The 26671-nt window shown below is 46.6% G+C and overlaps 1 protein-coding gene across 4 annotated transcripts in view; it reads left to right on the top strand.

The window, feature by feature from the left end:
- Positions 1 to 25822, top strand: part of GLI2 (GLI family zinc finger 2) — a 187750-nt gene extending 161928 nt beyond the window's left edge. For all 4 annotated transcript variants that reach the window (XM_038142266.1, XM_038142265.1, XM_038142267.1 and 1 more), the window contains 7 exons: positions 1181 to 1294; positions 4408 to 4539; positions 7605 to 7754; positions 11426 to 11590; positions 16007 to 16288; positions 19316 to 19652; positions 20701 to 25822. In XM_038142266.1, coding sequence (XP_037998194.1) covers positions 1181 to 1294; positions 4408 to 4539; positions 7605 to 7754; positions 11426 to 11590; positions 16007 to 16288; positions 19316 to 19652; positions 20701 to 23057 — 3537 coding nt within the window. In that variant the 3' untranslated portion in view covers positions 23058 to 25822. The remainder of the gene's footprint in view (positions 1 to 1180; positions 1295 to 4407; positions 4540 to 7604; positions 7755 to 11425; positions 11591 to 16006; positions 16289 to 19315; positions 19653 to 20700) is intronic.
- The last annotated feature ends 849 nt before the right edge of the window (positions 25823 to 26671 follow it).

Genomic DNA, 26671 nt, shown 5'->3' with positions numbered 1-26671 from the left:
CTTCACCAATCCCTCCTTCCTTTTTTGTACTCACGTGAACCATGATGATGGTCTTAATCTTTAATGCGTAAGTGCATCCTGTGTAGGACCTCTTCACATTTTACTTGCTGTTCCCTCTTTTTCAGTAGGTTTTCTCTCAATGTGTCCTGGCTTTTGATTTTTACTGCTAAATTTTTACAAAACCAGGGGCCAGATTTTGAAAACTTGGAATGAGATTCCCCACCTTAAATGCATCCTTACTAATACCTGTGAGCACACAAGCACATATACGTGTGTGCAAGCCCTCTGCATGCTCTGGGTTAGTGAATCTGCCTAGCACATTCCTAATAATTTTTCTTTTCCACTTACATTCCTTCCAAGTCTAAATTGCAGTTGCTTTTCTCCCCAAAGACTTATTTCACCATATGTCACACCCATTTCAAATCGTTGTTTTAGTAGTATCATACTGAACTTTTAAGACTGGTTTATTGTTTTAGGGTTTCTCATGGCTGCTGCACTGCTGATTCTGTTTGTTATTGCAGGTTATTTGATTGATTGGTTTTGTTTTCTCCTTACAAAACTGGCTACCAAAATAATGTGGCTGGAAGGAGTTCTGCCTCTGTTTAAAAATTTGCAGGACCAATCTTGAGCAATTAGCAATAGTACTTAAAATGTTAATGTTTCAATTTTATGCACATACAATGGGATGTTTTTTCTCCTGAAGTTGTTCTTACTTTTTAAGAGCTTAGCAAATTACACACATAGTCTTTCATGGACACAGCATGCCAGAGCCCTCACATATAACCAGAGTTCCCTGCTTCCCCCAGGAATTAATTTTCTCAGCAAATCATTTTGTCACATTGAGAAATAAAACTGGCTTGAGTGGGGGCTGTATAAGGCTTTGATGGCCATGCTGTGGACTGGATTGCTCTGAAACAGAGCAGCAGTGGTGAGGCCAAGCTCACCAGCAAGCCTGAAGCTGGGGCTGCCCTTGATTCTTCTCTCTCTCCCATCCCTCTGCCTTGCACAAACCCACATGAGCTGGTTTTCATATGAACCCCAGGCCAACCCTGCTGTCCTCTGCCACTCCAGAAGCTCAACCTTTACTGATTTTAAAGTTAGTTTTCAGTGAGGAAGTGGGCCACTGTCTGTGTGTCATCCCAAACCCCCATGCCATTTCTTGCCTGGTTTTCTTTCCTAGAGCAAGCAGAGCAGTGAGTCGGCCGTGAGCAGCACCGTCAATCCAGTAATTAACAAACGCAGCAAAGTCAAGACTGAAGTCGAGGGCTTGCCCCCAGTGTCCCCAAACACACAGGTAACCTCCCTGCTGCGAGCCATGTTGTGGGGTTGAGGCAGCGAGCTGCTGGGTCTCATCTTTGGGAATGATCCTCTTGGCATCTTTTGTGGTAGCTGGGAGCAAGGCAGCCAAATCTGCCAGGCAGGCAGGTGTCTCTTGGAGAACAAAGCCCAGGAAGGGACTGGGCAGAGCTGCAGTGACTGAGTGAAGCATTCCATGGGTACTTGGGAATCAGCTTGCTGTTGTTGGGCTTGGATAAGGAAAAAAAAAGGAGAGAACAAATATATCAAGTGTAATAATGTAAAAATGATGTCTGAGTTTTCTGTGCTGCAAAGCAAGCAGCATTAGTGTCTCAGAGCAAACATAGATTATGAGGGAATCTTGCATGTAGGTAGAAAGCTTGCAAAAAAAGGACAACTTCTTGATTCAACAAGGAATTGCTCCTAGAAACATCCTTTACACTGGTGACACAACATTTGACACCAGGAAGGGCCCAGAGGCCTTTGCTTTCTTTCTGGAGCCCTGTGATTGCAAACTGCTTAATGGCTGACAGTATCCATCTGACCGTCCTTTATCACAACTGTAAACTATCAGGAGTGCTCTGGGCACTTCATTTTCATGAAATATTAAGCCGTGTTATTGTCAGGCGAATGGAAGAGTTGATGACAAATTTCTCCTTCTGCCCTGGTTCAGGAGCAGGTCTCAGCATGATGCATGGGGACAGCAACGTGTGCAGTCATCAGGGGGCTGGTAAAATTGATGAAGATAGCATATCAGGGAAAGATAAACATGCTGTAGTCAGCACGATTAGGGCAAAGAGGCACCTCTCTGGAGCTTTGAGTTTGGGAGTGCATCTACACACTGCTGCAAAATCACGTGCCCTGAAAAACCAATCTGGCCACCGCCCGGGCTGATAGGGCAATGTGTTTATTTCTTGTAGCAAATGAAAAAATATTTGAAAGCCAGCAGTTGCTTTCTCAAAGCACGTGTTAGTGGAGGAGCTGTGGGACAGACAGCTGCTCGCTCAACGGCTGCCATCCTCCGTGCGCTGCTCCATGCGAAGCCGTGTGCGCCCAGCTTGGGAATGCTTGGATAGCACCAGCCTGGCTCTCCCCCGCAGCCCTGCTCCAGGGGTTTTATTCACTGGGTCTTAAAAACACTGAAATTGGCACTGAATGGAAGGGTTTAAAGTAATGCAATGAGATTTTATTAGAATAGCAAGGTGAAATTAGGAGTAGGAAAATGCACGCTGATCATGTAATAGTTCCTAATGAGGCGGTATGTGAAGTAATTCCCCAAGAGAAATGTAGGTTGCACATCTTGCAGTATTTCAGTATTGACTGGGAAATTACTAGAAGGTACCATGTAAAAAGCCCATTCTTGGTGAGGAGAACAGATTAAAAAACTGAATATAGTGGGTGTCTACTTTGGTCTAAGCAAGAAGAATTAATTAAATTTAGAAATTCCTTTTCGGCAGGAGACTGCGCTGAAAAGTTGTGTTACAGTCAATTGACTGATTCACTTTTTTGCTGACTATGAAGTTCATCTATCCCCAAAAAGTGTATGTTTTGTTTTGGAAATGCTGCATTTGAAACACCTCATGTGAGTTGTGGTTTGGGTGTTTGCAATCCTTGGCAAGACAGTATCTCCCATGATGGTTTGTGCTGTAAAAAATACAATCAGACAAGATTTGTGGGACACAGTGAAGTACCAGGCATGAGGGACCTGAGTTACTGAACTTCTGCAGTGCCACAAGAGAGCTCCAGTACAGATTCAGACTAGTATTGAACTAGCTAGAAATGAAACAAGTCAATCCTTTTCAACAAATTAAATTGTTACAGTTCCATTTTTCCAACAGAAAGTATAAAAATTTTGGCAAAATAATATTTTTAGTAGAAAATTACAGTTGTCCAGGAACTGCACTTTGCATGGAGAAAAACATTAAAAAAAAGTAGTGTTTAAAGCTCAACCAAATAGGAATTGCAGGGACAAAAAAGCTGCTGTTTGAACTTTCTCAGACTATTGCTCTGGGCTCTGGTATAGTTTGAATCTCCAGAAGTCTTTCTGTAAATTACTAGAGTTTCCTGTCCCAAGAGCCGCCTTGCAATATCTTTTTTTTTTTTTTTTTTTAAATAAGAGCTAATTAAAACAAATATCTTCTGTCTGAAGGTGTCCTGGAGGCAGGATGCTTTGTGCTAGGCAACAGTAGTATCTGGGAGGAAAGGGAATGGAAGGGGGTCAAAACCTGCCAGGTATTGTCTTGCTAGATTCCCAAGCCAATAGTGGGTGCTGATGGCCTTGTGTGTAATGCAGGTATCTGATGCATGCAGCGTTGACAGTTGTTCTTACTCACATTTGTACTGATTATGTTGTATGTTACACTGTTGTGTAGTTGCCCATGCTTTAATCCTAGCAGCCATAACAAAAATCTTCTGTGCTTCATTTAGCACTGAGGAGCTGGCTAGACAGAGAATTTAAGGGGAGAGCTCACAGTGTAGCCAGCATAAAAGTAACTAATTTATGAGTCCAGAGTCCCAGGAGCTCTGTTCTGCAACCTACTCTTCACTGGGTCTTGCTCAAGCTTTCCAAATTTCCTTCTCAGAGAAGTGCTTTGGGAGCTGATCACTTTGTCCCTATGGAGCATCCTGCAGGCATAAATCTTTGGGTTAGGTATCATTTTCTCATCTACTGAGAGATGCAGATAACAGGAATCCCCCTGCCCAGCCCATGTCAGGTGAGTGTGGGCTCTTGGCTCTGACTGCCCTGTGATTTCTTTATGCTCATGTTTCTCCACTCTGCCCAGATCAGTTGTTTTGCTCCAGCAAAGAACACAACCACAGGTCAGAAGCCAGCTCTTTCCTTTTTTCAGTTTTTCCTGGGACTGCCCACAACCCAGCTGAATCCAGGCACTGCTTCAACAGTGGCTTTGGGGTGTTTAATATTTTGTCGTCAGCTCTGATCCACTTCTGCCAAAACCCTGTAGCTCCTTATTTCACAGTAATTGCGGATGTTTTGTAGCCACAACTAGCATGGTTTTGTGATCAGTTGATACTTGCCCTGTAATCTATGAGTGATGAAGGAATTCAGATGAAAGAAGTTCACCTTATACAATGCACCGTTATGTGTTGCAGGAGCATCTGACAGACCTGAAAGAAGATCTTGATAAGGATGAATGTAAACAGGAGCCTGAGGTTATTTATGAGACTAACTGCCACTGGGAAGGGTGCACAAAGGAATATGACACTCAGGAGCAGCTCGTCCATGTGAGTAATGGTTGGGAGGAAACCCCAGCGATAAATTTGGGTTTCTGTGCACTTGTCCTCATTTTTTATCACTCGCTGCTGTACAGCCAGAGCTCACCCTGGGAGCTACTAAAGGTGCAAATCAGAGATACGGTGTGTAAACACTGCCAAAGCAGGTCGCTGCTCCCCGAGGAGTTCAGCTGAAAGAAGGCTCTCATAGATTATGTGATATTGCTCCCTTCTCAGCTGCTGAGGCTGCACTTTCCGTCTCCCTCGTGCACAGCCCAGTGACAGAAGGCTCAGTGCAGAAGACTGGATCAGAAAATGGGGAAAGGGGCTGAGCCCTTCTCTCTTCACTGGCCATTTTTACTGAGCCTTCCCACAGAGCTACACCAGCTATGGGTCAGGGATCATCCATGCTGTCCTCAGTCCTAGTCCAGGCTGGGAAAGCCTCTAATGCTGCTTTTAATGAGCTGTGGAGCCATATCACTTAGAGGCTGTTGACCTGCTCAGCTCATTCCTGCCACAGAAACAGAGCACTTTCAGACTTTGGAGATATGCTCCAGTGTCTGAAATACAGAAAGTGGGTTGATTTTCTAAAACTTGGGCAACAGGGCTTCCATAATCACAGTGATGTTCCCAAACCAGTGTCAAAACTGCTCTCTGAAGAATCCCCAAACGGAGCCATTAATCAGATTTTCAGTTCTAATTAATTCCAAGAACCTTTTGTATGCTTTGCTTCATCTGGGTATCCGCCATTTGGTTTCCTTTGGCTTCTGAGGTCAACAAATTCCACTGGTTAAGTGCATCAAGTCCTTGAGTACAGACAAGGCCAGTTGGGTGATAAGGTGCTTAATGAGCTGCACATTGCATGCTATGGGGCATTGCTTTTTTGGGGTTAAACCACAGCATGCCTGTCAGATGGGCTGGGATCACATGTGTCCAGCAGTTTTTGTGTGCTTCCATCTCAGATGTAAGAAAAACTAACTCTGCCCAGAGCAAAGTGCAGAGCACCAGGCAGGTCAGCACAATTTCCAGAAAAAAAAACCAAAAATAAACAAAGAAAAACATTTGATGAAATATCCCAAGATTTTCCTAAATTTGGAAGGTTACAGAAATTGAGTCTTCTGTACTGTGATTACTAGCAACATGGAGTTGTGGATTTGGGATGCCCAAAATACACATGCAAATGAAATACAGATGTTGTGGGCCCGCTTCTGAGAAGGTGCCATCTCACCATGCATGGAAAAACTCCAGTTTGTGTGCAGAGCAAAATACCTGGATGAGCAGGGTCTGTTCCTCATACACAGTGTGCTTGTGGGAGAAGTGCATGTCAACAGGGAGCAGCAGCAGTGATGACATACTTTTGCAAGCACCGCTGCTGCTCCCAACCTCAAAGTCACACTCAATTTGAGAGAAGCCCAAGCAAAGCGTTCAGCCAGGTAGGGGCTAAGGAGCTGTAACTGAAGTGGAGTGAGCTGTGCAACTCCTCCTGCTCCATGTGATGGGAAGCAGATGTTGCCTAGACAGGGAGTGAAGAGTCCTGAATGGGGGCGGCAGTTCCCCTCCTGCAAATTTCTTCCTCTGGCTCAAACGAGACCAAAAGGATAAGCCTGTGCTCTTCACCACTCCCAGCATTGCTGTGTGTAGTCTTGGTTGCAAGTTAGACTCCCACACAAGCAGAGCCTGGAGATATGTCTCCCCAGTCTGGTCTGGACATGGTTTAGCATGTCCATGGGTCTCTGAGGTTCATCAGATTTCCACCATCTGAGGCTAAAATCTCACACTGATGCCATGTTGTAAAACCAGAGCTGTAGGCAGCAGAACTAAAACCCATACAAAACCTCTCCCAAACCCAGGCTTCCCCAGCTCTCCCAGAACACAGCTTTGGCTCTCAGTGTTTACATGTGATGCCCAAGAGAACAGCTGAGCCCCACACACCTCCTCTTGTCTCTGGGTAGAGCTGGGACCCCAGGCAGCAGGACCTTGACCCCAGGGTTGGACTGCAGCACACAGAACACTGAGACTGAGTTCAGCTGGAACTGTGAAGGCTGATGAATCTGTTTAAATGTACTTTTGTGTCCTCATGCTGCCTCACTGCCCCAAGAGAGTCTCATCCCTAGCTGCAACATGTGTGCCTGGCCTTGGCCGGGGGATGAAGGCGGGGGCTGAAAAAGATCTCAGCACAAAAAAAGCCAAAACCCTAAACCAAAGTGGTTTATTTTAGGATTTCCTGTCAGTGAATGTCTTCTGAAAACACAGGAGCGAGGACAGGCATTATTTTTGGCAATGAGACCCCATTCAGAGAGACAAGGCCGCCGCGGGAACAGCGCTGCCGACGGGCTGGCCCCTGGCTCTGTTTATTTTCGGCAGGGCTTCATCTGCCCTGCACTGGGGGAAAAACAGCCCACTTCTCCCTGCCAGGGTGAACGAAGGCACCATTCTGGGTCTGGCTTTTCAACACTCCAACACAGAATTTCATGGGCCTGAGTAATTAGCAGTAATGGAGCTCTCCCTGCTGCATAGCTCTTAGATGCTGTCATTTCCTGCCAGCCACCAGCTCTGGATGGCAGGTGGATGTCATGGGGCCAGCATATGGACTTAGATGCATGGGATCATTTAGGTTGGAAACAACCTTTAAGATTATTGAATCCAACCAAGGCTTGTTTCCTGTCCATCATCCTCCAGCAGCATTCCAGGAAGGGGTCTCAGGTGTGTAAATGCAGCACAGGAGGGTTCAGCAGAAACAAAAATTACTCTGTCATCCCTGTCAAGAGTGGCATCAAGCAGCTGGGGGCACACTGAGAGGGCTCCCTGCTCCCAAAAGCTCCCATTGCTTTTGCAAACCTCACATTTTTAGCCTGCTTTGTACCCAGTGTGCTGAGTGCTGCACACCTTTCTCAGCAGGACACATCAGACCTCAGTGCTGGGTCCACATCCCTGGTGTCACCTGTGCACCTGGCACCCAGCTGCTGCAGTGCCTGACAAGCACTGGGGAGGGAACACCTGGCTTTCAGAGCACTGTGTGTGATTCACTGGCATCAGCTCTTCCAGGAGTGACCTGGTTTTCCTTTCTCTCCCACCAGCACATCAACAACGATCACATCCATGGGGAGAAGAAGGAGTTTGTCTGCCGCTGGCAGGACTGCACACGGGAGCAGAAGCCCTTCAAGGCCCAGTATATGTTGGTGGTGCACATGCGAAGGCACACGGGAGAGAAGCCACACAAGTGCACGGTGAGCTGGCAGGGGACATCTCACTTAGCAAGTGGGATGCCAGGCTGGGGTGGTTACAAAAATGTTGTTGCTGATGTGGGCATGGCTTCAGGTAGGGCTCTACCAGGCCAGCCACTGGCAGTAGCTCAGAGCCAGTCCAGCCCTCTGTGTCTGGGTTACAGCTGCTTGCAGGTTAGACCCTGGGGCCAAGAGGACAAGAGGTCAAGGAGTGTGGTTGAGGTGTTAGTGGGCAAAACTGCATTTCCTTGGGAAGAACTATTTCAGAACTACCACAGAGATGCAAAGCAACTCAGGACAAGTCACTTAAGGTGAAAATCCAGCCAATTTAGTTGCCTACATCCAAGAAAGAAATCCAGTAATGCCACACTGTGGGGAGCCGCCTAGCCCTGGTTGTGTCTAACCTGGCATCATCCACTACAGCTGCTGGGAATGCAAGATTCACTCACCCATGGACCCAAGCATACACACATGCCTCTTTGTAGCCTGGGAATCTAGGCCAACACCTCCTGCCTCTGGTCTCTTAATCCAGATGTGAGGTTAAGACATAGGTGCTTAAACCCCAAGAAGGGCTCAGTCCCCAGACCTTCTGCATACCAGCAGCACTGTCTAGGGTTCAACACTGCCTGAGGAAGAGTGTGGGGTACCGTTTTGTATCTCAGCCCTGTGGGTGCAGGCTCATTGACCACATGGGAGAGCTGGGCTCTCCTTCTCCTTAGCCTCAAGATATGAAATCCCATATGTGCCTTCACACTTGGAGCCTCTCACCACACTACTTGCTGATGTGGGGCAGCCAAGGATGCCTGATGCAAGGCACAAGAGGGAAGCGAGGTTATGGAGTTCAGTGACTGTGGTCAGATGTTGGGAGAGGTGTTCACGGTCTCCCTCCTCATCTCCTCCAGCCTTTATTCCACCCAAAGTCTTTTTCCTCCCTGTCTTTTGATATCCTCTGCTCTCTGCCTTCTCCTCCTGATGGCATTTCATACCTCCTCTGCGGTCAGCATTACACTGTTCCTCTCCCCAGAGTCTTGGGGATGAGTCTCTTCCTGCTCAGCAAATGTCTGAGCCCTCCTCCCATATCTTCCTCCTCTTCTGCTCCATTAGCCAATTCCAGCCCTGCTCACTCCCTGGCTCTGCCCCAGCTCCTGCTTACAAATATTAGGATATGTATGATTTGCCTGCTGCATGACTCCTTTATCAATCTTCCAGCCTTGTGTTCATTTAATTTAGAGCATAAGCTCCCTCGGGGCACAGGGCCATGTCCTTTGTTTTAATCTTCTAAAGCACTTTGCCCAGTCTAGTGCTTTACCAATCTTCCTTAAAAGTATCAAGAAATATTGATTGTTGATGCATACAAAGTGAGCACTGAGGGCAAGTCTAGCCTGCCCTTGTAGGCAGAGGGACTCAGGAGACAAAAAAAGCAGTGGCTGAATCCTCTTTAGTGCTGTGGTGGAGCAGGAAAAAACACTGCTGCACAATCCTGCCCTTTTCAAGGCTCAGTTTTGTCACACTGGGGCAATGGCAAGGCTGTGTTTGAGTCTCAAGTCATCCTCTGCCTCCTGGAGAACTGTAGGCCCTCCATGTGCAGTATTTTGCAGCAACTGTCCCTGAACTGGACAAACCCATTTTGCAGTTGTCTGGGATAATGGCATTTCTGCAGACGGTGCCCTTCTGTGGCAGAGCATTCCTTGTCCAAGTCTGGCAATGATTTTTCAAAGCAATGTTGGTTTCAGACAAGAAGTTTGTGGTGTACATAAAGCTACAGATGAGCCCAATTGCAGCCTGGGATTTGGTCAAGGATTATTTCAACAGATGACAGCTAGAACTCCCACTGGCATAATCAAATCCACACGTAAGAATGGGAACAACTGCTTTGAACATGCACAGGCTGCTTTGCTAAGAAGCTTTTATTTGAAAATGTGGCCTTAGAACTTTTGCTCTTAATAACTGCATTTTTGTGTCAGTATCCAGCAAAACTAGAATGGATGCATGAGTTGTCTCATGCTGAGTTCCCTTTGTTTTCCAACAAGAGGAATGATGTATTTCAATAACTGTAAGCGACTTGAGTTGTAAAGGATTGTTTGTACAGGGCAAGAGAAGAAAGAGATATACTGTGCTACCTCAGAGCTGTGGCATGTTCTGTGGGACAAACAGGCTAATGAAAGTTGTCTGAGGAAGAAAAACTGGATCCATCCCGCCCTGACAAAGCTGTGGAAGGAATCAGCTCTTGCAGGATGTTCCTACTGGTCCTTGAAGAGATGCGAATATCTCAAGAGCAGAGCAAAACTGCCTTATGTCCACCCATCCCTATGCTAGACCTTAAAGGGGATCTTAAGCCTTCTTTTCCAGCACAACAAAGTCGCATGGGATCAATCTGTGCCTCCATGCTTCAAGGGCTTCACGGGCTGCATGTTTGCCTCCCTCCCTGCGGTCCAGCAGGTCCTGTGCGTGTGGAGCCCAGGGCAGCAGGTGCTGTTGCTGTTGAAGCAAGGTGCCTGTGACACAGGTCACAGATGCCTGTGACCAGACCTTTGGATGTGTAGAACCACTCAGCTGCCCATGGGAAAATCAGACACAGAGCATGACCTGTGCTGTTGTGGCTCCAGTTTCTTCACTGGCCAAGACTCAAGCAGAGCAATGTGAAGTCTTGTCACAACTGGACTGAATTTGTAGACATGTTTAAGTGATGTGACTAGAATACAACACATACATTACAGCAGCAGGGGCTGCTTGTTGACATTGAAAGGGTGTTTTTTGTATAGAAAGTACAGCCTGAGCTATTCAATGCTCCCAGCTGAACAGGCAGTGCAACATTTAGCTAGAATTTGTAAGGGAGCCTTGCATTTCCTAAAACCTCCCACTTGTTTTGTCAAAGAGCACTTTAGAGACTCCTTGGTTGGAGGTGAAACCCTCCCATGCTGAGATGGGGCAGGTGCAGGGAGAATCCTCCAGCCCAGCCAGAATGGAGAGTGGCAGGACTTTAATCACCCGAGGCCTCACCACGTCTCCCAAGCTGCTCCTTCTCATTGTGTGGGCAGCTGGTTTCCTTCCAGGAGGAAGGTTCCTGGCCTGTTTTGTCATCCAAAAATCCATCTGTCTTCAAGATTGAGAGTCTTGTTTTTTAAACTGGTAATGTCAGACAGCCTGACCACAGCATCCTCCAAGAGTAAACCCAAGCTGTAATTTGGGAAACTTTAAAGCTTGCTAGATTTCTGTTTGTGTGTTAGGAAACTGTCTGCTCTTTCCAGTGTTGGTGCTAGTGAAGTTGCAAGGCTGGTCAGACTGTGGAGGAGCTGTCAGTTCCTTAGGTGGGAAGGAAGGGGCCCCTGTTTCTGAGTGTTTTAGATGCTGAGGGGTGGCAGGAGGGGCTAAGAGAGCTCTGGGAGGAGTGGAGGGGTGTTTAGCCCTGCTGGAAAAAAAGAGTCACTTGTTGAAATGTCAGGTGGGTACCCAACAAGGAGTAGCACCTCAAATATGACTCACTGCTGAAACTCTCAGCCTGCCTAGGGAAGCAAATTCTCCCAACAAAGTGCATGTTGTTCCCTAAAACACAAGCCCTTTAAAAAGAAGAAAAAAAAAGAAAGAATGAGAAACAGATTGGAAGGGTTTAGGCAGGGGGAAAATCAAATTTTTCTGGTTAATTAATCACTCCTCATGTGGTTTTTTTATTTTAGTTTGAGGGTTGTTCCAAAGCCTATTCCCGCCTGGAGAACTTAAAGACACACCTGAGGTCCCACACTGGAGAAAAACCTTATGTCTGTGAGCACGAAGGCTGCAATAAAGCCTTTTCCAATGCCTCGGACAGAGCCAAGCACCAGAACAGGACACATTCCAATGAGGTAAGCCTGGGCTCACCACAGCTCAGCAGAGGGCTTTTTTAAATTTTGCTGACAATAAACATACACTTTACACACTGGACGCATGTAAAAAGAAACCTACTGTAATGAGAGGTTTATCTTATTTTTTAATGGGATTTATTCTTGCTGGGGAGCCAGACCACATTAGCTTTATATTTATGAAAGCTGTGTTTGAAATCATAAACAGATGTTAAAGTATGCAAACTTTTTAATCAACTTTGGAAATGAAAACAAGCATTTTCCAAATATATAATTTTTAATAGCACAGATAGTATAGTACAGTTGTGCAAGTTGTGTTTAATATTACCGTGGAGCAGACTTGCAGTAATATAACAGCTACCCTGGATCCTGATGCTCTGGAAATAAGAGTCCCTCCATCATTTGATGTACAATGATAGAGCACAATGCGATGCTTTGTTAACCTTGGATAATTAAGACCCACTATTAGTAGTTGGGGAGCAGAGGAAATTGCCTTTATTGTAACGCATGTGATGGTCTGTTGCAATCAACCACAGCCGACGATTGAAATTTATATTACCACTAATTAGCTGACAGGGGAAGAAAAACAACACTCTAAAGTTCTAATAGTGTTTTCAGCCATGAAGAATTCAGTCTGTAGCCTAATTTGCAACAGTTAAATATAGACTATTGGAGAATGGAACACAGTTGCCACGGTTGACAGCCTTTTGAAGCGATGCTGTGTCTACAAAGGGCTTGTTGGGAGTATTTTTATCTCTGGCATAGTATCAGTCACTGATAACCAGAGCTCTGTAGGTTTCAGAGATTCTGTTTGAGTCAGAATAAGGACTCAAAATGTAGAATCCTCTTCCAGGCCGAGATGATGCCAAGATGAATGACTAGGATCCCAGGGTTGTTTGAACTGGTTTGGGTATGGACCCAAACATCAGGATTGTTCTCCACCAGCAAGACACAGGTTAAAATTAACCCATATCCATACTTAAACTGCATAGTTTGGAGCTGTTTTAAGGCTACACCAACCTTGAGGCCAGAAGGGACTAAAAACATAGGTTGCAGCCTCTCATCTGCTCAGCATCCTTTGTTCCCAGTAAGTGGTGTTTGACTACATAATTTTTCTATGTTAAAGCTTCTTCTCCTGAAAAGTAGACAATTGTGGTTTAATCTCACATTTTAGGTGTTGGAAATTGCTCGTTCTCCAGCCCTGGATGCTTTTTCTGCCTTCCTCCCATGCTGGATCCATTGTCCCTTTCATTGTTCATATTTCCACCTCTTAATTTTGCAGTGTTAAGCCACTCTCCGTATTCTCAAGCTGAATAAATCAATCAGGCCACTGAAGATTTACATTGTTGCAACATTGTTTCCCATCTTAAAGGAAATTGGCATCTCCCTTCTATTCCTAAGGATTCTCATGTGAATGGATCACAACTGCTGGTACAGCTCTCAGTGCTGGACACAGCCTCACTCAGCCCAGTCTGTGCACACTGACAGTATGTGAGCAACTCTTTTGCCTGTAGATCACTTGAGCTCAGATCCCTGGAGTTTTACCAGGAGCTTTGCTAGGCAGGGCAGTTTCCCACCTGAGCCACCTAATGTCCCATGTGGAATTGTCATTTTGAATGTGTTAGTAAATGTAATTTGTCCAATGGGTTCAGATTCCCAAGTGATCCAGATCAGGAACTGCATTGGATCTGGGATGACTCCTCACTTCATCTGAGCAGAGCTTGAACACACTTGAAAGTCAGATCATTTAGGTTCTCCTTGTGCAAGAAGGTGAGGCTGTAGGGCAGGAGCATCCAGCTCCCTGTCTCTTGTGGACCCTGATCTAAATATGCTGACACTTGGCACAAGCTACTTTCAAACAATGCAAATCAAAGACTCAGATAACAGATAGGGTTTTATCCTCTGCAGGTGCTTCCCCTGAAGGACACCTACCCCTTCTCTGGTATAGGAACAGCTCAGCCACTAGTAGAGGATCTGTACCAGACCAGCTGGCCCTGCCATGGGACCTGTAAGGCACTGCCACTATCCAGACAATCTTACATTTTGCAGTTGTGCTCACTCCTGAACTGCTGTTCAGCCCTCCTTGATGCAGTACAGAAACATCCCAAGATTGTGGGAGATCCATAGGCTGCATACAATGGCTCTCTGGGCCATACCTTTTGACACCCTCTTTCTGAGGATCATATAACATGATCCTTTACACCAGCTGGTACCCCTCACAGCAAAGCTCATCACACTGGGCAGCAGGCCCAGGCAAGGGTCCTGCATCCAGCTGTGGCCATGGCCACTGGCTTAGCAAACCATACTGAGACCTTGGCTCACAAAACCACACAAATGCAAAGCAGAAGTTTGTGGCTGTGAATATTTCCCATTACCCATTGGTAACTCTATTGTGGCTCCTAGCTACCTTCTAAATATTTGCCTCTGCTTGCAGTGTTTACTTGGAGTACACCAGTTTCAGAGTTAGTCATCCAAGTCTCCTCTAAGGGGGAAGTTGCAGGTTCCCTGTGTTTGTCACTATCACTGTGTGACAGGACGTAGGTGTAAGGTCCAAACATGCTGAAATTCAAGGCTGGGGATGTGTTACCACACTGGCTTTGGTTTGATTATTGAAATGTCATACACACTGTATTTTAAACTTTCAGTGCCTGTTTGAATCCCTTCAGGGGATACCTTCAAAGTTACACCTGGAAAAAGGGCTTTCATCCTGTGACCACTCTCCAGTGCATACACAGAGGAGTGGCTTGAGTTCATGGCCAGCCAAAGACTCAATGACATTTTCAGCAACTCAAGCTGAACAAGGGTAAAACACATAAATCCAATTCTGCTTAGTGCGTGGGGAGTTCTCCAGTTCTCCCACCCTAAGGAGTATTACCCTGTATGTGCATGAGCGTAGGAGAGAGGCATCTGAGACATCTAAACTCTTGACTTCACTAGGGTGAAGATGTTACTAGGTGTCAGAATCTGGATAACCAGGGATATCAGCAGTTGTGCTTAGCTCAGTTGCAAGGGGTATGGCCTGATGAAGAGGATGATTGAATCCCCTTAGGCAGAGTGTCTGCTGTCTAAGCAACAGTGATCATGTTACCCTAATTGCTGGGGTCTGAGAAATCAGAATTGTTGAGCCTAAAGGATATTTATAAAAAATCTTTGAGCTGTTGATCTACAGGATTTTTTTCAGCACGTGTGGTGGGGATTCTGATCTTTGTAATAAGGCTTAATAGCAGCAGTAGTAGTATTTCTATAATGCTTGTCCAAAAGGTTTCATGATATTTTTAAACAAACTATTTTAGTTTTTGTACTTTGGTTTACCCAGCTTTAAAATACATTTACCTCAGTGGGGTGTTACATTGATTTAGCTGGTTTGAATGATGTGCCAAGATCAGTCAGGAAGCATGCTTTTGAATACAAAACAGACTTTCAGTGTTTTCCATGTGATGATGCTGGCTTTCTGCAAAGAATATACACTCCTTCGTATTTTTTCACTTAAGTTCCTGGACAAAAATTACAAGACAGATTTTAAAAAAATATTAATAGGAATGGTCATTTTGGGCAGCCTTCAAATAACATCTGCCTGTTTTTTCTCATGGATGTATCCTATTGCATTGGCAGGAATATACATGGAGTAGTTCTGAGGCCAAAAGTGGAACTTGTGATGAATTCAGAGCTTCCAGTGCAGCAGCACCAGCTCAAACAACTGCAGTGCTAATACACTTTGGAATTGGAGGCTCAGTAAAATAAAAAAAGTTAAAAGAGTAAAAGTATCTGTTGCCGATTTCTGTTTTCAGAAGCGTGGCTTCAGCCTTGTTTTCCTGTGGCAATCAATGATTCATGAATTCAGGATCGAGTGCTGTCGTCTGAAAAAAACATTGCATTCCTGTGGTTTGTTTTGCACAATAGCAGATTTCAAGGTGATAGGTGCTGGAGTGTTGTGATAGATTGAGTAGGGTGAAGCCAGTCTGGCTTGAATTCACTGGACTTCCATCAGCCAAAAGGTTTCAGACATTTTCTTGGTGTAGACCCCACCTTAGCAGAGCGAATGTGCTATGTCCAGTCCACTACATCACCTCCTTCCCATCCCTAATCAGGAAACATTCCTGTGGCCACCCGTGCAAATACATACATGGGAAAGTAATACTAGCAAAGTATTTCATGAATTCTTAGCTGTCTTTTGATCCAGAAACTGAAAACAAGAAGTTTAGCCAACATGAAATGACCAGCCAAGTCTGTGTGGATCAGCAGCAGCCCATATATCACATCTTCCATATCTCAGTCTTTACAGAGTCCTGTGGAGCAGATGCTCCACATTTTGCTGCTGTCTGCTGCTATGCTCATTGTATTTTCTTGGCCCATACACTGTACCTGGAATATTTGGGCTTATTATTCTAAATATAACCCAAGATTTGCTTGTATTGACAGAAACCCTATGTCTGTAAAATCCCTGGCTGCACGAAGCGGTACACGGACCCCAGTTCCCTCAGAAAACACGTCAAGACGGTGCACGGGCCTGATGCTCACGTCACAAAGAAGCAGCGCAATGACGTTCACCCGAGGCCACCGCCACTCAAGGAGAATGGGGACAACGAGGCAAGTGCCAAGCAGAGCAGCAAGGTGTCAGAGGAGAGCCCCGAGGCCAACAGCACCACAAGGAGCATGGAGGATTGCTTACAAGTCAAAACGATAAAAACAGAGAATTCTGTGGTAAGAGCAGTTGCTTTTGGCAGAAATGACGTGGTTCCTGATCTCTGATGCAGTAGGGGCATGAAGCATTTGTATTCCCTTTGTCTCTCTGGGCAGGTGCCCTTCAACCTTAGAGTTCAAGTCCAGAAATGAACTGCAGGTCCACTACATTTTGAACCTTCCTACCCAGCATCATAAATTCCTGCCCTTGTCGTCACGGGGGCCATGTGATGCCCTCTGCTAAGGTTGGCATTCCTGTGCTGTGAAAGTGGGTAAAATCCAAGAGTGTTGTGGTCAAATGAGCTTTACCTACTTCACCAGTTAAAATTGAGCAATGACCACAGGACACAGATTGAGAATGCTTCTTGAAGCGAACATCCTGGCTTAAGCAGTCCCTTTTCTCCTTCCCCCTGCACCCTTCACTCCTTTTCTTTCTAGTCTGCTGCTGTTTGATGAAGCCAGTGCGGATAAAATTACCTGTTCTATTTTTGTTGAGTATCTTAAAGCAAGTTAAATTCCTTGATCCTGTCCACCACAAACGGAAGCGCAAAATCCCTGGGGTTGTCAGGGACCTCTTGAGATCATCTAGTCCCACCTCCCTGATCAGCCGAGGTTGGCTAGAGCAGATTACTCAGGAGTATAGAAATTCAATACATGACTCCCAGCCGCCATAGAAAATTGTAGTGAGGTGATGGGGCAGGGGAGTGAAATTAGCAATAAACATGGGAGCAGTGCTGTGGCCCACAGAGTACAGACGGTCAACTCAGCCACGATCAAGCTTTACAGCTCCAGCACCTGAAGCAAAGACCATTTATCAGCTTTCTGTCCATTACAGCACCTCCACAATTGGCAGTAGTGTGGTCAGTGGTACTAAAGAGCTGTGTATAGTGGTGCTTTCAGACACATCAAACCTCTTTCACCCCATCCAGGATGGAGGAGGAGATGGAGTGTTGCAACACATGAATCACTTTTAGCTTTTGATGTTTCTTTTCAATTTTGTACCCAAAGTTCTGGTCTGCTGCATCAGCTCAGAGTGAGACAGGGTATGGGCTGGATACAGAAGGCAAGACCTTCACCTGCAAAGGCGTGTTCACATATTCCCCAGACTTCCCACTTGAGCTGAAAGGACTTTGAGCTCCAAAATATATATTTTCTTGATTTGAATCCAGGCTAAAAGATTGTTATTCCTGTGAAAAACATGCCCTGGAGCTACAAAGATTTTCTCAGAAGGGTTAGGGGATGTGTTTTTGGACAAATTACTAATGAGCAGCATGTTTCAGTTAAGAAAAAATTTAGTACTTACACATCCAGAATGTCTCTAATTGACTAAAGAAACAGTTTCCTGTGATGAGATTCTGTACTGTGTTACAAAAGCTGAGTGTGAGAACCACTGGACAGAATGACCTTTCTTCAATACTCTTCCTCCATGTGTTTTGTTGTTTTTTTCCTATGAAAACACTGACACAATTACAGCTCCCCACCCTGCTTCTCCTGAAGGTATGGGCTTGTTTTCTGTGCTCCCAGGGTTCCAGCCAAGCCTTCTCACTGGCAGCAGGGCCCTGGGTCATATGTTTCTCTTCACTGTCCCTCTCTAGCACTGCGGGCTTCCCTTGTGCACATCGCACAGGTGGCATCTCATCTGGTGGGTCCACATCCAACTCCTGTTTCATGGTTAAGGTCAGGGTGGTGGGAGGGGTGAGATGCCTCAGTGGTTCCCATCATTCCCAGGCTCCCTGTTTTGACCCATATTTGTGTGTCACCCCAAACCCATGGAAACAGGTAGAAAGTCTCTCCTAGGAGCTTTTATTTGTGCCTCCGAAGAGGGAAGGCAGGGAAGATGGGGTATGGGAGTGGGGGATATATTGGTAATTTGTGCTGTATTCTGCATTTTCCTCTTCCTCCTTTTACTAACCTAGTCCTTTTTGTTAATGCTGTCTTTGTCCTAACAACCTGTTCTTTATTCCCACTTACCCTTCCTCACTCTACCTTCCTAAGGACAGTCGGTACTAAGGTGAGCAAAGAAATCCTTTGTATTAAAATAGCTGTATAAAGCATGATCTCCTGCAGATCTCTGTCTCCATTTAACCCTTGCAGGGTGGAAGTGGAAGTATGGGGGGCAGTGGGGAGGGATAGGAGAAATTTGCTTGAGTGCAGAAAGGGGGAGGATGTAGTGCCCAAGGATTCCCTTTGCCACCTTTCTCCCAGCACCACAACTTGCCTTTAAATATTGGGATTGCAGTCTCTATCATCTAGACTGAAGGGCAGTCAGAGCCAGTCAACCCTGCCCATGGAGGGCTGCTATGGAGTAAAGTAACAACACTGCAGCACTCCACATTCCCACCTTGGCCCAGGGCAGAGTACTTTGCCTTTTCAGCACTCCCATTTCTGGCTGGAGCATGGGCCTGGAGCAGAAAAGCCAGGCATCCTGTTTGGTAGCAGCAGCAGAGCAAGTTCAGACCATATAGTGTCTGCTGCAAATAAACTACTCAATGTGAGTAGTTTACATTCCTAATGTAAATAAAATAAATATTTATGGTGCTTATCTGCCTTATCTGCTAGTGGGAGTTTGCAAACAGTGAGCCAGGTTTTTATCTGGCGGGGAAGTTTGTCAGCTAACATAATTATATGTTAGGGTATTTAAAAGACAGAAATACGTTGTGTCTGAAATACTTAAGCCTTGATCCCATGTTAGATAAGCCAGTGTTTGCTGCAATATGCCTTGCACAACCACATGGCATGCTGCTTTTCTTCGAGAAACATCTGTCCTTCTTTTGGAGGAAGAGCATTTGGTTTCTCTCCATCTTGCAGTTGAATTGCCATGGTTTTTCCAGCTGTGGGGTGCTGTCCCATCCTCCTCTCACAGGGAGGAGGCATCTGCCTTTCAGAAGAGCTGGGATCCTGCAGCAGGATGGGGTAACAAGACAAGGGAGAGCCTAGGATAGGAGCTCTCCTAGCCTCCAGGACTAACACTGGGGATGTTGGGCTCCTGATTTCTTTCCGTCCATGTTTTCACCTGCCCAACTCTTTTTCCTCTTTTCCCTCCCCAAGATGTGTCAGTCCAGTCCTGGTGGCCAGTCGTCATGCAGCAGTGAGCCATCACCCCTTGGCAGCACCAACAACAATGACAGTGGAGTAGAAATGAACATGCACAGCGGGGGAAGTCTGGGAGATCTGACAGCGTTGGATGACAACGCTCCTGTCGTGGACTCAACAGTCTCATCTGGTAACTCGGCAGTCAGCCTGCAGCTAAGGAAACACATGACGACGATGCAACGACTTGAACAGCTCAAGAAGGAGAAACTCAAGACAGTTAAGGATTCCTGCTCATGGGTGAGCCCAGCTCCACAAGCCAGAAACACCAAGCTGCCTCCCATCTCAGGAAATGGTAAGCCCTGGGCCTGGGCCATGTCCTGTTAAACATTTCGGAGTTTGATTCTGGTTTCATAACCAAGAGTCTGCCCTGGAGGAATGAGGATCATTCCTTATTGCCTCTGAGTCGTGCTTTGATAGATAAAGATGTCAAGTAAAATGGACAGCTTGGGTGTAAACACAGCCATCTGGTGATGTGCAAGAGAAACCCAGGTGCTCAGTTCTACAGACATATGAAGGGAGAGAGAGGTTTTGGTGTCCTTGTTTCTGAGCTTGCCCAGAACCCAGACACAGCTGTCCCTATTGTCTCAGTTACAGTCACAAGACTGCTTGCATTTTTTCTAGCAGTAAGAGTTCCCTAAGGGCTCATGTGCTTCCTGGGAGACCACTGGAGCACAGCAGCAGTCCAGACAAGACCTCCCTCCCTAATCTTGCTCTGACAGAAGCCTTTTGTCACTCAGAAGCTCCTGGCTATAGCCTCCAGCTTCATTTGCTTGTTTCCCACTGGCTGGTGATGCCTGGTAAAAGCATCTTTTTGAACCCTCTAGAGGTCCTCTGACTTTGCCAAGAAATCCAAAGGCATAGTGCCTGGGTTATACTAGATCTCAGAGCTTCTTGGGTTGCTCTTGGAAGAGCCTTTGAATGTCAACATTTGGGTTCTCGGCCTGCTCTCCCTGACTGCTGTGCATCTGTCCCAGAGAGTAGCTGTGGCTGTAGCTGTGTGCTGTCCCTGTGGCACTGTTCACACCAGTCCTACCTTTGTCCTACTGAGGGAAGCCGCTGTGGAGACATTTCCTCAGAAGCTGAGTATAAGGGGTGTACATGTTACGAATACTCTGCAGCAGGGACTTCTTAACTTCTCTCCCCAGACTTCTTGCTCCCTTTGCATGAACACAGAGCTAGAAATGAAGTTTTGAATTCACTAGCAGCACATGAAACTCATCATCTCTCCCATTAAGTACTTGGGGGTGGCTTTGTGGGTCTGTATTCTGGCACCTAGAACACCACAAAGTTAAATTTTTCAGCTAACTAAACCTTTTCCTTCCCTGCAACATTTCTTTCAGGCTCTGTTCTAGAAAATAGTGGTGGTTCTTCAGCTATGCTGCCTAACCCCAGAATAATGGAGCTGTCTGTCAACGAGGTTACAATGCTGAACCAACTCAATGAGCGCCGTGACAGTACAACAAGCACCGTCAGCTCTGCCTACACCGTCAGCCGCAGATCCTCAGGGATCTCCCCGTACTTCTCCAGCCGCCGTTCCAGCGAGGCTTCGCATCTCGGGCACCGCCCCAACAACACCAGCTCAGCTGACTCCTATGACCCGATTTCCACAGATGCCTCTCGCCGGTCGAGCGAGGCGAGCCAGTGCAGCGGGATGCCGGGCCTGCTGAACCTCACACCAGCTCAGCACTACAGGCTGAAAGCCAAGTACGCTGCTGCCACAGGGGGCCCTCCTCCGACTCCCCTGCCAAACATGGAGAGGATGACCCTGAAGAACAGGATCTCACTGATGGATGGACCAGACCCCACCTTGCCCTCCATCCGCCTCCCACCAGGCCCCAGGCGTTGCAGCGATGGTAACACCTATGGCTACACATCAGCTCCAGCCTTTCCCCATGAGGTGCAGGGCAACTGCACAAGACGGGCAAGTGACCCTGTGAGGAGACCTCCTGGAGACCCCCAGGCTCTCCCACGAGTTCACCGCTTCAACAGCACCAACAGTGTGAACCCCTTCCATCCTCCACACCCCACAGACAGGAGGAATTTTGGTCTCCAGAGTTATGGGCGCTCAGATGGGAGCCTGCCCCGGCACTCCTACTCACCCCGGCCTCTGAGCATCAGTGAAAACATCGCCATGGAAGCCATGTCCGGGGAGACAGATGTGCCCATTGGAGATGATGACATTATGCTGCCAGATGATGTGGTACAGTACATCAAATCCCAGAACAATGGGACAGTGGCCGAGAGCACTTCCATGGGGTACAGCAATGAGATGCAGAACTTCCAAGGAAGTGGGAAGCTGCAGCCTCCAGCCTTGCCCAGCCAGCGCAGAATGGCAGTGGCTGAAGCAAGCATGAGCCACTTGGGACCCATGATGGCAGAGTGTTCCATGAGTTTTGATACTTCTTCAGACATGAATAAAAATAACATGCCTGTGCAGTGGAACGAAGTCAGCTCGGGCACAGTTGATATCATGTCCAATCAGTCGAAGCAGCAGTTTTCACAAGGGAACTTAGCGGTGGTCCAGCAGAAGCAGAACTTTGGTCAGTACCAGAACTACAGCCAGCAGCAGATGCAGCTGCCAGACAACAGCATGAATGCAACACAGCAGAGCTTTATGCAGAGAAACATGGGCATGGATGGGCAGAGGCTAAACTGCATGCAGCTGCGGCAGCAGCACATGAGCCTAGCTCCCAGCATGAACCCTGATATGGGCATGCACACAGGGTATAACCAAGCACATCAGATGCTGAGCCCCAGTGCAGTCAGTGGCAACCCAAATCAGATCTCTCCTAATTGCAGCAACATGGCAGCAAAGTCTGGACCCCACCTTCACCCTCAGCAAATGGACATGGCAGCCAACCCTTCTTTGATGGTCAGGAGCAACAGTGAGCGCACAGCGCTGGGACAGGTCATGCACGAACCGAGTCAGCAGAACTACTCATCTCAGCCAAGCCACCTGAGCTTCCCTGTGGCTCAGGAGACCTTTCCTCAGCCCATCATGACCTCCAATCAGCCCAGTTTTGAGCCTCAGCAGAGCGTGGTGGGTTCAGCTGCGCAGGCATATCCACCCGGCATGATCCAGCCTCATCCTCCACCGGAGCCAAACCCGGGCAGCAGACCCCGAGGGGTCCGCACTGCCCAGCAGCTGGGCTACATGAGAACTCCCCATCCTGTGAACACCATCAGCCCTGGCCAGGAGACAGCGGAGGCCATGCACAAAAGAACCAGCGACATGTTGCTGGCACCAGCCCAGCAGTGCGCGGACGGCACGAGGGACAACAACTTGATGTACTATTACGGCCAAATCCACATGTACGAACAGAACAACGGCTTCGATAACCACGCGGACTGTCGGGTCAGGCAGCAGCAGTGCGCACAAAACAGCAAGCCAGCCACTCTGCCTTCCCCCGGAACAAACCAGGTGTCCAGCACAGTGGACTCTCAAGGTCTTGAGCCGCCCCAGATAGATTTTGATGCCATCATGGATGATGGGGACCATTCAAGCCTGATGTCAGGAACCCTGAGCCCCAGCATCCTGCAGAACCTCTCCCAGAACTCCTCTCGCCTGACGACTCCACGAAACTCTCTGACACTGCCCACCATACCTGCGGGGATAAGCAATATGGCAATAGGTGATATGAGCTCCATGCTAACCACGCTGGCGGAAGAGAGTAAATTTCTGAACATGATGTCGTAACGGTAAAGCACAAGGCCTTGGTGCTACCCAAGGAGCTCTGCGCGAAGCAGTTGTATGAATGTGCTTTTAAAAATATTCTGTTTCAATAGAGTAGGGTTTTTTATAAGTGTTAAATACATTAAAGGATTTCAAAATGAAAATTTTAAAAAGTCTGTGTACAGAATTATGTAAACTATATGCAGGTACCACAAGGGTGCACCTCTCGTATTATTTTTTTGGCTTAGTTTCCCGGAGCACTGAACGATATCACCACCAAGCTAGGAGACAGCATGAGGGTGGTAAGAGATGAAACCCTCCCTTCTGGGAAGCCCTGTAAATAGCCCTCCCCATCATTTTTCTGTTATTTACATTTACAAAAAAATTCCGTTTTCAACCCGCCCCAGAAAGAAATGGGAGGATGTGTTTTTGGTTAGAATAAAAGCCATACTATGTATTCTGCTCTGATGAGAGTAGGGTTTAGTTACGTCTCCAAACAAGCCCTCTGCCAGCAGTATTGTTTTATACCTTAAATACCTTTGTACCTTGCAAAGAGCAACGTTTCCAAATGGCTTCTCAGCAAAGTGCCTTACCATGCTTTCTTGTTAAGTAGCCAAGGCCTCGCTTCCTTTAAAAATCAAATATAGTGTATTGTCAGAAGCATATATAAAATGTACATTTATAAAAACATAGTGGTGTTTCTGAGAAAACATTGGAAAGACACATTGATGAGACACATAAAAGGTGAATGCACACTTTGATCAGATGTGTTTACAACGTGGTTTATATCATGTGCAGAGTGGAGCAGAGGTCTGGGAACAGCAATCACTGGGAAATAATCCCCCGTGGCAGGAAGGCTCTGGCATGCAGACTGACACACATGCATAACTTTGCACCTTCTGAACACAGTGACTTTCTGCGAGTGCCCCACATGCATCTTTAATGTCAGAGTGCTGGAGCACACTGAGCAATGGAGAGACTTTTACTTTTGTTCCAGCCCAGTGTGCACTGTGGCAGCACGGGAGGAGCAGGTTAATCTGCCAGGGTTTGTCTGTGTGATGTGCTCAATGCAGAGTTCTGCCCGGGCTCTGTGTGCGCAACAGGTGCCTTGCTGCACTGATATGAGGCCAAGCATAAGCCAAAACACCCTGCCCCACAAGCAGGCTTGTTGGCATGCACCCAGTGCTAGCTTAACATGCCCCACAGCATGAAAAAAACTGCTGTATCCAAAAAATATACCGCGATCAGCCTGAGTTGTTCATTTGACTAGCAGACTGCGCCTGCAGCCTGCAGCACCTGCACTAGCAGACTGCACCTGCTTCACTAAACGTGTGTATAGTCTCAAAACAGGTATTTGAGTCAGAATAGCTTGGTAGCTTGGTCAGTGAGAATCTCTTGGAGCCATCATTGGGGAAGAGATGGGAGGAGCAGGGCCTCCTGAAATCAAATTCTCCACCAGAATATAACTACTCATAATAGTGATCAGCTGTTTCCAGGACAGTCCCACCTGCCAGTAATTTGATCTTTGTTGCATTATTTATTTTTTGATCTTTAATCTTTGTTGCATTATTTACAAAAGGGTAGAAGCAGTGGGGTGCATGCACTTGGGAGGAGGCCTTGCTTAAATTCAGACTGCGTTGGACAAGGACAGCTCCTCTCATCCTGCTCTCATAGCCTCAAATACTTTGTACCCCATACGTTGAAGGGCAGGGAAGAAGTGTGACATCCCCCCCAGGTTTTTACAGCTGGACTGAGTAAGCATCTGTAGAGCTTCACTCTTTCCTTCCCATCTCCCTGTCATATCAGTGTCGTGTTCTCATTTGCACCTGACTCTGTCCCCTGCACAGGACCAGGACAGCTCTATAAAGGTGTTTTCTGGTGTCTTTGCTTTCCTTTTGCACAAACTGATCTCAGGATCACTCTTCCAGTATCACCAGAGGCTGACATGAAAATGCCACGTGCTACCTCCAGGCAAACTCTGTGATATCAGGTAGGCAGGAGCTGTGCCTGGCAGTGGTGGATTGGGAGAGCTTTGCTGCCAGGTATCCCTAGGTACAACTGGTGCAGGGAGGTGCTGCTCATCATCCTGCAGTCTCATCATCCTCATCCCAGTGGCAGAGGGTACACACAGGGTGCTCTCAGCCCTGCCCTTCACCCCTCCGTGATTCCTGCTGATGTCCAGGGTGCATGAGGACAGGGGAGCAAAGCAAGGTGCCTGGCTGTTTATTTGTGTCTCCTGTGAAAGTTGTGTTTAAAGGGATTGTTTTATAGTCTACTGTATATATTCTCCTGCAGTTACTGACCTTGCCCTTGCCTTCGCATTTATGAAAAGAGGGCAGTACATGTTTTTAGGACATTGTATGTTGTCCTGGATGCTTGGAGCACAACTGGGCATTCGTTATGCTGAGATGGATCAGGCTTTCACGTGTCCTTTGATTGCTAATGACTTTTTTTAACAGCTGCATAGGGCAGCAATGGCTCCTGAGTCCCTCCTCACAGATATCTCATTCGCAAAAGTTCAAATACAGAAGCAAAACCAAATCTCCAATGACTTGAGATTTTTTGGACTTTCCAGTGGTGGTCTTCCTTCATTTACTGAAAAAGTATTATAATAATCTTTCCAGCACTGTATATATTATGTATAGAAGACATCATTACTAAAAATACTGTAGGTGAACTGTTCTGTCAAATTTATATCCTAAGAACATTTTTAGCTGTTTTCTACATCATAAGAATGGAGGTAACATGCTGAACCTGTATATAAACCTTTTGTACATTAAAAAGTAATTTTTTTCATAATTCATTGTGTCTGTTGTTATTTGTTTTTATTGGCAAATGGTGGTTGGTCTGTCATTACCACACCAACACTGTCAGTTGGACTCTGGTGCTTGGAACAGTTGGTGAGGAGCTGGTAGGGCATGTGTGTGATACAGCACAGATGTGGAATGGTCCTCCCTTGAAGAACTTCCACTTAACAGTGAGATGGAGGTGGCAGAAAGAGAGGCAGCGAGGTCAGCGTGTGCTGCAAGCACAGTCCTGCTGCCCAGGTGTCTTTCACTGCTTCTTAGCAGAGGTGATTTGAAGGAGAGCAGCAGTGCAGCAGGGATTGTACAGGAGAGGGACTCAGAGCAGGGGCTGGACAAATTGTTAACCAGAAGATTTATTATAAAAATGGCTTGTTGACTGACTTGGTCGTTGTCCAAAAGGAGACAGAAATAGGACAGATTAGCAGAGCTGTGATGGGCCATGACAGTGGCAAATTGAATATTGGGTTTGGAGAAAGAAGAAATTAATCTGTGCATTATGTATGTGATGGGAAGCAATTATTGGGTGAGCAACTGATAGATACATCAGTTGTGACTAGTTAGAGTCTCATCCAGCTCCTTGATGAGAAAGATTTAATTTGGCTGCAGCAAGACTTAGCTCAGCTACTCAAGAGACTGACTTTTAACTTGTTTTTGTAGAGGTGGGTTGGTGTGCACAGGGCTAGAGCCTTCAGGGAGGGTGAGGAGGCTCACAGATGATCCTCGTGGGCACAGCAATGAGTTTGGAATGAAAACTGCTGAGCAAAGCAGCTGGCCAGTGAATCAGTGAATTACACTTGTTGCAAATGAACCAGCAGTTTCATGCAGAAGCAA

The sequence above is a fragment of the Motacilla alba genome, chromosome 7 (assembly GCF_015832195.1).
Source record: "Motacilla alba alba isolate MOTALB_02 chromosome 7, Motacilla_alba_V1.0_pri, whole genome shotgun sequence".
Lineage (NCBI taxonomy): Eukaryota > Metazoa > Chordata > Aves > Passeriformes > Motacillidae > Motacilla > Motacilla alba.
Note: the sequence above shows the minus strand (reverse complement) of the source record. Positions and strands in the feature narration are given on the sequence as shown.